Source organism: Leguminivora glycinivorella, chromosome 9, assembly GCF_023078275.1.
Source record: "Leguminivora glycinivorella isolate SPB_JAAS2020 chromosome 9, LegGlyc_1.1, whole genome shotgun sequence".
Lineage (NCBI taxonomy): Eukaryota > Metazoa > Arthropoda > Insecta > Lepidoptera > Tortricidae > Leguminivora > Leguminivora glycinivorella.
In genome coordinates, this window is record NC_062979.1 from 17,998,272 (window position 1) to 18,010,773 (window position 12,502).

Sequence of the window (12,502 nt, forward strand, 5' to 3'; positions counted from 1 at the left end):
GATCATGTTTTGATTTGAAAGAGTTTTGTTTAAGGCGTGACCACACCTACGGAAATCGCCGAGTGGTGTCGCGCTGCTCTGGAACTGGTCAGATTTTCTTTATGTTGCGTCGCACCCAGAACATGTATGAAAATATATACGCGGTTAAGAAATAGTTAAGAAAGTGTAGGTACCTTTATGTTTTAGTACTATTTTTTTTTTTTTGAAACGGTTTTTGAAAATAATATTTTGGAACGTAATAATTTCCACCTTGAACGTTAGAATCCCTAACTGCGCTCAGGATTCAATAGTATAATTCTTTGCTTTTTAGCAACATTAGCAACTTTCATCAATCACGAATAAAAGACAATTTAGTAATAAAAATAGATTTATTAGTGGAGTCTTGCGATTATTTGATTATAAACTTTATTTAAACAATACAATACTTACATACATATTTTTTTGTACTTATTAAAAGTTAGAAGTAGCTTGTAGACATGGATCTTTAAGTGTGTTAAAACCGAAGTAGCATTTTGAATGCCAAGGCAGATTGGAAATTATTTCCGTTTGATACGGTGGCAACCTTACGCTTAGCCTTAAGCCTTCTTATTTTGTACCTGCCTACCCTTACCTAACCACTATCCACGATGAATTTAGTTAATTGACTTGATTGATTGATGTAAAAGCGGATCAACAACCAAATTGCTCGTGCTTGGCGTCATTACAATAAATTCTTTGGCATCATAACTGACTTGATATACTTACAATTGTTTTTGTATCACAAATTACACGTATGATACAAAATCTACTGTTATTCTCATTCGAATGAAGTAATTCTTTGAGTATTTTTTACATTTTAAGTTTCGTCCCTATTCACCCCTGTTAACGATACCTACAGTAGCCAATCACAAGTTGCCTCAGTTCACCGGTTTGTTCTGGGCTTCAGGGTTGAACGCAGGATCGAGGCCCAGTTTTTTCATCTCTACCGCCATTTCGAACAGGTAGTCGTAGCACTCCGTCCTGAAGTAAGAAACACAGTGAAGTTAGGAAACGTGTGGCTGATTTCTTCTTCTTTGGGATCGATCGATACAGATGGATTACCAAGTAACTGCAACTTGTAAAGTTTGCGGAGTGCATGCCAACTGAGACGTGCATACATTGCTTTACAGTCAGTCTTCATCAGCCTTAAAATGTACATACATACATACAATCACGCCTGTATCCTATAAAGGGGTAGGCAGAGCACATGAAACTACTAAAGCTTCAGTGCCACTCTTGGCAAATAAGGGATTGAAAGAAAACGAAACTGTGACATCGGCCACTGCCATCGTTACTGTCACTGCCATGGCTGTGACATCGGGGACTGTGAGCCTTAAAAGTTAAAATGTACTTAGCGAAAATCAACCATTCTTACAAACTTAGGCATATACTCACATAGTCTTGGCCTGTTGCCAAGTATCCCCCCACACATAGACCCCATGCCTCCGAACTAACACAGCACTTGTCCCAGGGTATTGCCTGAGAGCTTCGCCGAGACTGCCGGCCAAGTCGCGCTCGAAGGGCGTGTTCTCGATGATCGGGACGACTAGATTCTCGTCGTAGCGCAGGAAACGTCCGAGTTTAGCGTCTTTGATTCCCTGAAATTAGAGTAAATCGGTGTTATGTATTTTTCAAATTGGTGTGCAGCTCATAATTTAATTAGTTGTCGATTGGCTTGATAATTTAAGCTAAATGTATGGTATACTCCAGCATAAAAAGGGGAACGTATAAAGTGGATCACATTTAGCCATTAAAACTTGATTGAACATACTGAACTAAATACCTTGATCATTTCCTGATGTATCATCATCATCCTCCTAGCGTTATCCCGGCATTTGCCACGGCTCATGGGAGCCTGAGGGTCCGCTTTGACAACTAATCTTGATGTGTGATGGTATACTCCTTGTCGTAGCATGCGCGGATCCAGGGGGGGGGGTCATGGGGGTCATGACCTGGAGCCTAAGTTGGCCATACAAATAGACCACGTGACCCCCCCTGGGGCCCCGGGCCTTTACCACGTGACCCCCCCCTGGGCACGAAGCTGGATCCGCGCTTGTGTCGTAGAGTAGTGTGCACCGAACGACGTCGGCGAATGTGTGTGTGATGTGTGTATATGACGGCGCCGCGCCGAGCTCTTTATACGCCAGCATTAACAGAGGCGTGCATTGCCTCTTCTTGAGTATGGACCTAAAGATTGGTTAAACATAGTGATATAATTACCTTGATCATTTCCTGATGCGTGATGGTAAACTCCTTGTCGTAGAGTAGTGTGCACCGCACGGCGTGGGGAGAGTGTGTGTGTATGACGGCGCCGGCGCCGCGCTCTTTATACGCCAGCATGAAGAGCGGCGTGCATTGACTCTTCTTCAGTCTGGAAAGATAATAGCGTTTTTAAGTCTCTTCATTTAAGTTATAAACTTTATGTGACATATGAGAGCTTTATTAGAAGCTCTCCAGGGAGTCCAGTGGATGAGAACTACAGGCTTGGAAGACAAATTTTACAATATCTGACTTAAGTATATTTTAATAACAAAACTACCGTGAGACACTGACATATTAATAATAATATTAAATGTGTAAAATCGGCTCTCACGTAAAATTATCGAAGACCGCTTGACATGTTTAGCTCCGTAACGAGGAGCATTTTCATTGAGCGCGCGCGATACCGATGGTATCCCGACGCAGACTGCGGGCCGCAGCTAGCTGCCGCGACCGCGCGCGCTCTATGTAAATGCTCCTCATTACGGCGCGAAACATGTCGAGCGATCTTCGACAATTTTACATGAGTGACCATGGAGTGACCCGATTTTACATGTTTAATACTTATGTATATCTTGACCAAAAATGAATGGGACGATTCAAGACGACTCGAATAAAATAGAAGTTTATAATAACAATTATCATCGCTGTCAATAATGCCAAGTGTCAGTTATTTGTTTTTGACGACAAAAAGATTCCTATTTAACCATTGCGTAAATGTTTAAACTAATATAATAAGCTTGAACAAATGCGTTTCTGAAGGTTAGGTACTTTTATAACCTTGGTCGGTTAAGTTTCAACTACCTAATACAACAGTTACTGCTAATAAAGAATATACTTATTTCCAATATTTTTATGGTGTGATATTACACCTATGTGGTGATGATAGGTGTGCTAATACCTATACATATGTATAGACATATTACATAGGTAAATCAGCATGCAAACACTGTTTCTTTTATTATTGGTAAGCAATAATAACCAAGCATTTTTTCTACTGTATCATTGGGGGGTTAAAAATGAGAGACAGCTTATTTATAGTTTTGAAATAGCAAATGCAAAACACTTAATATTTTATCTAGACGATTATTCGAAAATAGTTATTTGTTTTACAAGAGGGCAAAATTGTTGTTTAACCGCACGTGCCAAAATTGATACACGAGCAAGCGAAAGATTCTAGTATTGAAGCGTAGCGAGTGGTAAAAAGTGGAATTTTGAGCGTCGTTGCAAGGGTTTTAAGGCACGAAGGTTAAACAAACTTTGCCACCGAGTGAAACACAAAATTTTTCACCACACCAACACGAACAAAATATGTATGTTCTGACTACAAAACATCAAACTAAATCAAATCCATCAATTTATTCAATATTTATGATTCAAAATCATAGTTAATAGGTAAAATCTACCAGCTAGCTTAAGACATCGAGTTAAAATTTGTATGATTTTATTTTGCACCCCTGTGGATAAAATGCAATTTTGTTATCTGTCTTATGTATTTTGTCATTGGTGGAATTGCCCATTTGGTGTGGTGAAAAATAATTTACGATTTTTTTTATTCTTGAATGACAGATTTATTCGCGAACAAATATGCGCGATGGGAATACTCGTATATTCGATGTGTTCCTATGTGTCTCCAGTCCCCACCCGATGAATATCGGCAATCACGATCAAGCTTAGGAATCCTATTACCTACCTTAAAACATGAGTTCCCCTTTGTTCCCACGGGATATATGCATATATACAGTAAATACGGAAGAGTCGTGGGGCGGAGAATGGAAATAAGTATACCTTAATAAATAAGGTGTGTTCCCATTTGTTCCCACAGGAAATATTCACATGTTTCTTTATTAATGGAATTGTAAATGTTTGTTGCATAATTTAATCGAATAAGGGGTAATCAGACTAATCAGTCAAAAGTTTTATTCGTCATTCGAATTCTTTTTTCCCATGCTTACTGAATGTAGTCATCTCATATGTAACATACAGTTCGAACTATGGTGTACACTTCACCTTAAAATGTTTGTACAATTGCGCGTAAGAATATATTTTACTCAAAAACAATTCATTGAGAAAGCAGGATTAGTTACATTGCGGATTTTCAATTCAATTTCAATGTAAAAGTCAGGAAACGGTCGTGGGAATGGGTGAAAAATATAATAAAATTACGCCATTTACAAAACAAGTAAGTATTAGACTCAATCATTAAACCAATTATTATTAAAGCTAACTCCTGTCATACCTTTATGCAGACTCCATCAAACACGAAAGAAAAATATTAATATTTAACGAAAAACGAAACGGACCTTAGGTAGGTACCTACATGGTTTATGTAGTATGAAGTTCTCCTTAAGTATTAGTGTATTAGATAACAAAAGGCAAACTTTATAACTATTATAAGCCAGCTATTTGTTAAGCTTCAAGTACAGTCGACTAAAAAGAGATGTATCCATTTTTTCACCTTATTACAATGCAATAAGGTGAAAAAGTGTATACATCTCTTTGTAGTCGACTGTACAATCGGGCCTTCGTATTTGAAATGGAGCATACTTAATAGTACATTGTGCAACAATGGGAAGAAGTTGAATATTACTAACGAGAGTAAGTTAAATCGCGACGGCTTGCCGGAGCGATTGAAAGACTCGAGTTAGTAATATTCATACTCCTCGAGTTACACACAATGTTTTTCATCACATTCTCAATGTAAAAAATATGTAAATAGATATAAAAAACGTTAAGTACGGTACAAGAAATTTCATTATTCCCTTGGGAGAACGATTTTTCTATAACTCACGCTCCGCCTGCGTGTAATAGCACATTTAAAGTGCGGGTGTGATGAAAACCTATTTTGTGGTCAGTGTTTCGCGACCGCATCGGTGTGGTGCAGTGTCGTCAGCGCTTGCGGATGTACCATGGGTTTCCCCGGAGTCCTACTGCCACAGCTGCAACAACTCGGAGCTGCCTTCACCCTCACGGATGATCAGGTATCATGGATAGGTCAGTAACCCTGTAGTGCTTTGGGTCAAATCTGCAGAGCGCTAATGATCTCTCTTGTACATATTACTATAACGCCGTATAAGATAAATAGAGTTTAAGGGTGCCTTTCCATCAGAGATGCGCTACGTGGATAAGTTTGATATCCGCCTATGTTCATTGATCCACAAAGCATAGCGCTTACTTTCACAGTAAGCCTAACTTATGTATATTACATTTTTTTGGTGTTTATAAACCGCGTTGGCGGAAAACAAGCTTTTCTTAGTCTAAGGACACACAAATAGAGTTCAGCGTTCAGACACGTTGTGTATTCCAATTTAAATTAAATTAAATCACTTTATTTCGACCAACTTGGATCATACAATTTAGGTACACACATATTATCGAATTTAGATCCGCTGTGCTCTCGCCTACCGCGCAAATCAATATGACATTCAAAAGAATAGGCATTATAACTTCTTACTGAGTCCCACGGTAAGCTCAAGGGCTTGTGTTGTGGGTATTCTGACAACGATAAAATAAAATAAAATATTATAGGCACAATCTGTTTACGTTTTCAGCGTCTGTGGAGATGCTGCCGTCCTTCCTGGGCAATTGTCTCGTGCCAATACTGATGGCGCGCGCGGGCCGGCGGCCGGCGCACTTCGTCACCATAGCGGTCACACTACTCAGTTGGGCCATCGTCATTCTTGCTAACAGCTTTGAGGTAATACGATGACGAGACACTGTTAAGCTACCGTTTCTTAATTTACAAGATAGTTTACTCATAAATTGGACCAGCGCGTTCTTGCTCTAATCTTTACTAGACTATTAAGTACTAACACCTAATATTTTGCGAAACGGCCACGATGATATACGCATCTTAAACAGGCTTGTTCTGATGTTCTATATCATTCACCGTTCTATTCTACGTTCTATTCCTGACGTTATATCTTGCGAACAACGTTGAGGTAATTATAATAATATCACATCGACATCAACACACCGTTGAGGTAAAATTATAATACGAGTCACCAGTCACGCGCTGTGATCGACATCAGATGAAAAGGGACATGTCCCTCTACACCGTAAATGAACCTATGTCTTTATAAATCTTCTTGTTACCTTTCCACACCATTTCACACTACAGGTGGACATCTTTAAGGCATCAAAATACCCTTTTCCAATTTTTTAGTGCTTTTCGGGTCTGTGACTTGGTCGAAAAAAAAATCTTACTCCGCCCACCGCCCCTTATCTATGAGTTAGGCCAGTTGATCTGCTCATGCAACTTGCTAGAGGTATTCGTGGTGCGTTTTCAAACAAATATACCTCATTTACCCTTGTTCCTCGTAGATAACCAAGTTTGAAAAATTCTTCATAGAAAACTGCAAAAAAAAAATGGTTTTCTAAGAGGAAAAAAAAATCTAATTTCATAACCGGGTAAACAAATAAGAAAAAAAAATTATTTTTTGCAGTTTTCTACGAAGAAAAAAAAAACCTATTTCATAACCCAGTTAGCTAAGATGAATTATTTTTCCTCATGCAAAACCAGTTATCAAAGTTGGTTATCTACGAGAAACAAGGGCTAATTTAATCACCGCTCATTATACATACATCGGCGAATAGCCTTTCAACTATAAAATGTTTGTTATTTTTAAATAAATAAATATAAATAAATATTGGGGACACCTTACACAGATCAACTTAGCCTCAAACTAAGCATAGCTTGTACTATGAGTGCTGAGCGACGATATACATACTTAAATAGATAAATACATATTTATATACACAGAAAACATCCATGACTCAGGAACAAATATCTGTGCTCATCACACAAATAAATGCCCTTACCGGGATTTGAACCCAGGACCGCGGCTTAGCAGGCAGGGTCACTACCAACTGAGCCAGAACGGTCGTCGTATTCTTTCAGATGATGATCGTTGGCAGGATACTTCAGGGTGCCGCCGGGGGCATGATGATGCCGCTCCGCTCCGTGCTGGTGAGCGAGTACTGCAGCCCGCACCACCGCGGCGCCTTCCTCACCGGCGTCTCGCTCGCGCAGACCGCCGGCGTCCTTCTGGTGCACTTCCTCGGCTCTCTCATCACCTATCGCATGACCGCACTCGTCTCTATGTCCTTCTCTTTCATCGCTCTCCTCGTCACGGTTTACTCCCCCGAAACACCGAGCTGGCTCGCGGTGAATCGACAATACGATAAGTGCAGGGAGAATTTTATCTGGCTGCGAAGCGATGAGGAAATGCCCGAGTTAGAGAAAATGATACTAGCTAGCAAGCGATTGGATGAAATCACTAAAGGGCGGAATATGTTGAAGGAGATACTCGATTTCGCAAAGAGGAAGGAGTGTTATAAACCCATTGTTCTTATGAGCGCAGTGTATAGCATGACTAATTTCACTAATACCATCTTAATAGTGGTGTATCCTATGCTTATTTTAAAAGCTCTGATGGGCACCGAGGACTATGCTCCGGCTTGGTTGCTGGCGTTAGACGTCCAATCTATTGTCTTCAGCTGCGTGTCCGTTTACGTAACCCATAAGGTTCGAAGAAGAACACTGCTACTAAGTAGCGGCTCGTTCACAACTGGAACTCAACTGGCGCTAGCGGTGTACATCTTCGCGAAGAACAAAGATTGGCTGCCGTTCGATTCGATGTGGATACCGGGCGCTCTCCTCAGCGCTCACACGATGTCTGTATACATCGGGGTGCTGCCGTTGGGCTCCGTCATAGCCGGCGAGGTGTTCCCGCTACAGTTCCGAAGTTATTGCGAGAGTATCAGTTTGTTTTCAGTGTACGCTACTGCGTTTATAGTGTTGAAGACGTTTTTGGATCTGACGTCTGGGGCGGGCGTGGACGTGGCGTTCGGCGTGTACTCGGGCGCGGCGGCGCTGTGCCTGGCGGCCGCGGCGGCGCTGCTGCCCGAGACGCGCGGCCGCACGCTGCAGCAGATCGAGGAACACTTCAGGGGAGCTCCGCTGGTGGACCCAGAAGTTGACACTAAAGAAACTAAGCCGTTGAATGAATTTGACGAAGTAGACAGACAATGCGTCTAATTTTCAGCTTAAATAAGACTATCAAAGCTATATATTGTTATGCATGCCAGAGGAGCACTATAGATTTTTAAACAAATCTTTCATGAAACTTGACAGAAATGTTGTTGTTGTTGCTTGTTGGTGAAACTGAAAACCTACCTCTTTATTCCTTAGGTTTTAAGATGTAATTATATAAAAATGATTTTGTATTTTAAATAAGATAATAGGGTATAATATTATCTCCAGAAATCACGCCCGTTCACATTGATGAAGTAACAAATCATACAGCACAAGCCACAAAACATATGTAGATAAGAACTAAAAAAAACTATTCTGATAAGAAAACCACAGCAAAATTTTTCACAGACATGATAAATGTGTTGCCTCAATAGAACAAGACACGTGACACATCCAATATAGATGTGCCTTGCCCAAGGCAGGTCTCTAGACCAAAGAAAATGTGTTCATTGCCTAAAGCTGCACCAGGTGATTGCCTCGTAACATGCCTTGCTCTGTGTGAACCCGCATTGTTATTAAATATTCAAAAATTATTGCATGATTTATTTTAAAACACACTTCTTGCCAAGCTCCAAGCATGATTAGCACCATTTTTTATTTTTTTGTTTACCCAGGAGGAATCCATTATGGATCCCATCGGCCCAGGAGAGCCAAGTGTGTATGTCCGACTCCCACGGACTAAACCCCCTGGGGTGTTCCGACACTCGCCCCAGGACCCCACTCCGATCCAGGAACACGGCTGTAGACCACTGTTGCCCCACCAGGCATGATTAGTACCATAAACTCTTGAATAAATGTGTTTTAGAGGACAGCCCTTTTAAATATTAAATACATGACTAAACGTTTGCTTACTGTTTCTCTGGCGGTGGAAGTTCAAGATCTTCGTCATTGATAGTCTGCACAAACAGGTCATCTGACTTCATCCTCTCTTTCTGTACCCCAGAAGGTGCTATGTAGATCTTTTCCCTGGAACCGATAGAACAGGAACTTCAATTGAGAGTTAAAATAAACTTTTTGTACCTGTGATTTGTGGATGAATAGAATAAAATAAATATGGAACAGTTATTATAACAAAAGAGACAGTAAATGTGCTACTAGCATAAATGATCTAAAAATTGTTACAATTTATCTGTAATTTAGATTGTGTCTTTGTAAGAAAGGGATAAAGATGACTTAACCCTTAAATGCATGAATTTTTTTTTAATGAGATATGAATATTGATAGACAATGGTTTTCTGACTGGGAAAAATAATAAAAAAAATATTTAAAATCGATTTTTATACTAAATCAGTGTTAGAATCTAAATAGGCCAAACCTTATTTATATAAATACTAGCGTTTGCCTGCGGCTTCACTCGCCTTAAATTTTAGGGAAGTGGGGGTGGTTAGAAAGAGACAAAAATCACCATCATCCTGTTTTTTTACACTTTTCCGCCATGTCATCTTAATCTTTAAATAATAAATAGTAAATCATTAAATTATTTAATTGTTTATTAAATAGTAATAAATAATTAAGCAATAAATGTGATTGTGAATAGCTACATATCAAGCCACGGGCCATCAAATATGTGATGCATATATACATCACATTGAATATGCATCATATTTTGATGGATTAAAAGAAGGTGTCTATCATTTCATAGCTAAAAATTAATGTGAATTTTCAATGTCAAAGATTTTTATTTAATTGCTGTTTTAAAAATGAAAATCTTATCTTATATAATACATATATATTATGATTTTAAATGTAGGTAGTTAGATGCATTATATAATTTTATAAAAAAAAAACTTTTTGATCAAAATAAGTAGTAAAAATATTCCTTTTGAAAGAAACACAATGAATCCTAATTTACTTGTAGCAGGGGCGGCTCACTCCGTGATTCTATCGCCGCGCTACAAGTACATGCTGGCGGCCGCGAGTTCGCGGCCTAATCAGGGGTTGCGCGCGTTCTCGCGGAACGCACGTTCGCATTTTCTATTGTTACTTTACGTCGCGAATTTTTTTTAAGGTTCATATGCGTTGTCCTCGTGTGGAATGGCTAATAATGTTTACTTAAATAAATATCTTGAATAAAATAAATACCATAGGACATTTTTACACATATCTACTATTGATTAAGTCCCCCGGAAAGGTTCAATAAGGCTTGTGATGATGGAACTTAAACAAAAATATATAAATACTATATATATACCTAGAAAGTACCCAAGACCTGAATATAATAGTATAACATTTTATTGAGTATTAATTTGTTTTAATCCATAGGCAACCCTATCGCCGAACGCCGCGCACGTGCGGCTCATTTCTTTGTTAGAATTTTGTAGGCATTTAAAAAGCCGGCATGTCGCGAACATCAAAGTAGTGGGCCTTCTGTACTTGTACTATTATATATTCTGTGCTTGTAGAACAAATTTTCAATGCAAAATAGGGAATCTTTGTGTAGTGGGCCTTTAAAAGCAAGGAATAATACAAAAGTGAACTTACCCATCTTTTATTGAGATGCCACCACCAGTTCCCGTCACCCATCCTAAATGATAGAACTGATTGCACAGCTCTGGAATGAGGTTACGAGGGTGCTCCTATAAAATATTAAATTAAACCATTAAATTCCATAACAATAACAAGAGAAACACTGCAGTTACAACTTATCCGTTTCATATTGCTCTATGGTTGTATCACAATCTATTATTATACTTCAAAGAAGATTGTTTCTTATACAAAATACTTCAAAGAAGATCGTTTCTTATAATTAGAAGGCTAACAGTTGTGAGTTCTTATTATTGAAATTTTGGTTTTCTTTTTTTTTATTCATAATTCGTTGTCACTGTGTTATGACAAAATAACTGCGGTAGATATTAAAGTGTAAATAATATAATAAGTTTGCCAATTTAAGAAAAACATGCCTGCAATTTGCAAAATGCGGCGTTCAGCGAAGAACCTCAAGTTCAAAAATATAGATGTTCTGTAGTCAAGAAATCTATAACATTGTGGGAGAAAATCTACGTCTTATCAGTTATCTAAATGCTCGAAATTTCTAGTAAGTAATAAAATAATCTTACTGGTCCGTACGCTGACATTGTTATCCAGCTACTGAGGCAGACTAAACGTTATCTTATCTATTATTTAACAATGTAGACTAAACATTACGAACAGTCTGAGTAAAAATTAAATAAAAAAATAATAACAATAAAATTACAACGCGACAATAGGTTACTTTATTTATCAGTTGAAACGTCAATGTCAAATATCAAATACAAATGTCAGAAGCAGATACGTTCGAAAACCATTAATTACAAAAAAATCTAATCATAAAGCTGAGTTTAGACGAGCAAGTTTTTGCTGCAAGTTTTGAGACAGAAGTATATGCAAGAAAGAGATGTAGATATTTGCCACTCACTGTTACCGATAGTTGCGTCTCAAAACTTGCAGCAATAACTTGCTGGTCTAAACTCAGCTTAAGACTTGTCTCTAGAAAAAGGCTCAAAATTCAAATTTTGTGTGGGGCTATTAATTGTGCCTAAGTTTATTGAAATGGCTCTTTTTGTTAGCAGGTTTGCCCAGTGAACAACGGGTTAGCGCACGACAGATTTTGTTTTATTATTTGCGCTTTTCTCTACTGATAAAATTGTTTTGACAGACTATAGTTTGCTCTATTATTCTTCGTTCTGTTCTTAAACACTGGCGACTAAGAATTATTCTAAAAACTTTACTTTAATCATTATCAAACTTAACTGACAATTGGTGTAATTTGCAACATGTTTTAACTAAAGTTTAAATTTCCAGTGTTTAAAGATCATGACTACTAATTAAAAAACATAAAAATATATATTTGTACACTGACTTCGGTACAGGTTTTTAGTTGCACGTAAGTTTTATTGCGTATTTATTTCAGCTTACATAATATAGGTATCTAAGAATATTCATTAAAAGTTTTCGTCTAATCGAAAAACGAATACTAATTTTGTTTTGCAAATTTACAAATAGGTAGGTAATAGGTAAACTTGCATATGAGCATAATTATGATTATATCAACAGCAAACGATATAAGGTGATAAAGTGGTGAAAATGAAAGACTTCCAAAGTACTGAAGCAAATATCGATTCTATTAGAATCTCTCGGTAAATAGGTATAGGCAGCCAGGCAGGTATGTAGGTGCGGAGGAAGAAGTCTTAAGTTATCTTTACGATTGGC

At 38.3% G+C, this 12,502-nt stretch overlaps 2 protein-coding genes across 5 annotated transcripts; one reads left to right on the forward strand and one right to left on the reverse strand.

The window, feature by feature from the left end:
• Positions 1 to 349: 349 nt before the first annotated feature.
• LOC125229775 (probable methylthioribulose-1-phosphate dehydratase) lies at positions 350 to 11,528 on the reverse strand. Of its 3 annotated transcripts, XM_048134714.1 has the most exons (7): positions 11,371 to 11,526; positions 10,796 to 10,890; positions 9,167 to 9,280; positions 2,239 to 2,389; positions 1,414 to 1,616; positions 897 to 999; positions 350 to 866 (listed from the first exon to the last, which is right to left on the reverse strand). In XM_048134714.1, exons 1-6 carry the CDS (start codon positions 11,386 to 11,388, stop codon positions 897 to 899), a joined length of 684 nt encoding a protein of 227 aa, XP_047990671.1. In that variant the 5' UTR covers positions 11,389 to 11,526; the 3' UTR covers positions 350 to 866. The 3 variants fall into 3 exon arrangements, with proteins under 3 accessions (XP_047990671.1, XP_047990670.1, XP_047990672.1); XM_048134713.1 differs by having other exon boundaries at positions 350 to 999; XM_048134715.1 differs by lacking the exon at positions 9,167 to 9,280 and having other exon boundaries at positions 350 to 999; positions 11,371 to 11,528.
• Positions 5,094 to 9,129, forward strand: LOC125229774 (facilitated trehalose transporter Tret1-like). 2 transcript variants are annotated; one of them, XM_048134711.1, is made up of 3 exons: positions 5,094 to 5,271; positions 5,829 to 5,974; positions 7,178 to 9,129. In XM_048134711.1, exons 1-3 carry the CDS (start codon positions 5,187 to 5,189, stop codon positions 8,315 to 8,317), a joined length of 1,371 nt encoding a protein of 456 aa, XP_047990668.1. In that variant the 5' UTR covers positions 5,094 to 5,186; the 3' UTR covers positions 8,318 to 9,129. The 2 variants fall into 2 exon arrangements, with proteins under 2 accessions (XP_047990668.1, XP_047990669.1); XM_048134712.1 differs by lacking the exons at positions 5,094 to 5,271; positions 5,829 to 5,974 and adding an exon at positions 6,802 to 6,899 and having other exon boundaries at positions 7,170 to 9,129.
• Positions 11,529 to 12,502: the final 974 nt, after the last annotated feature.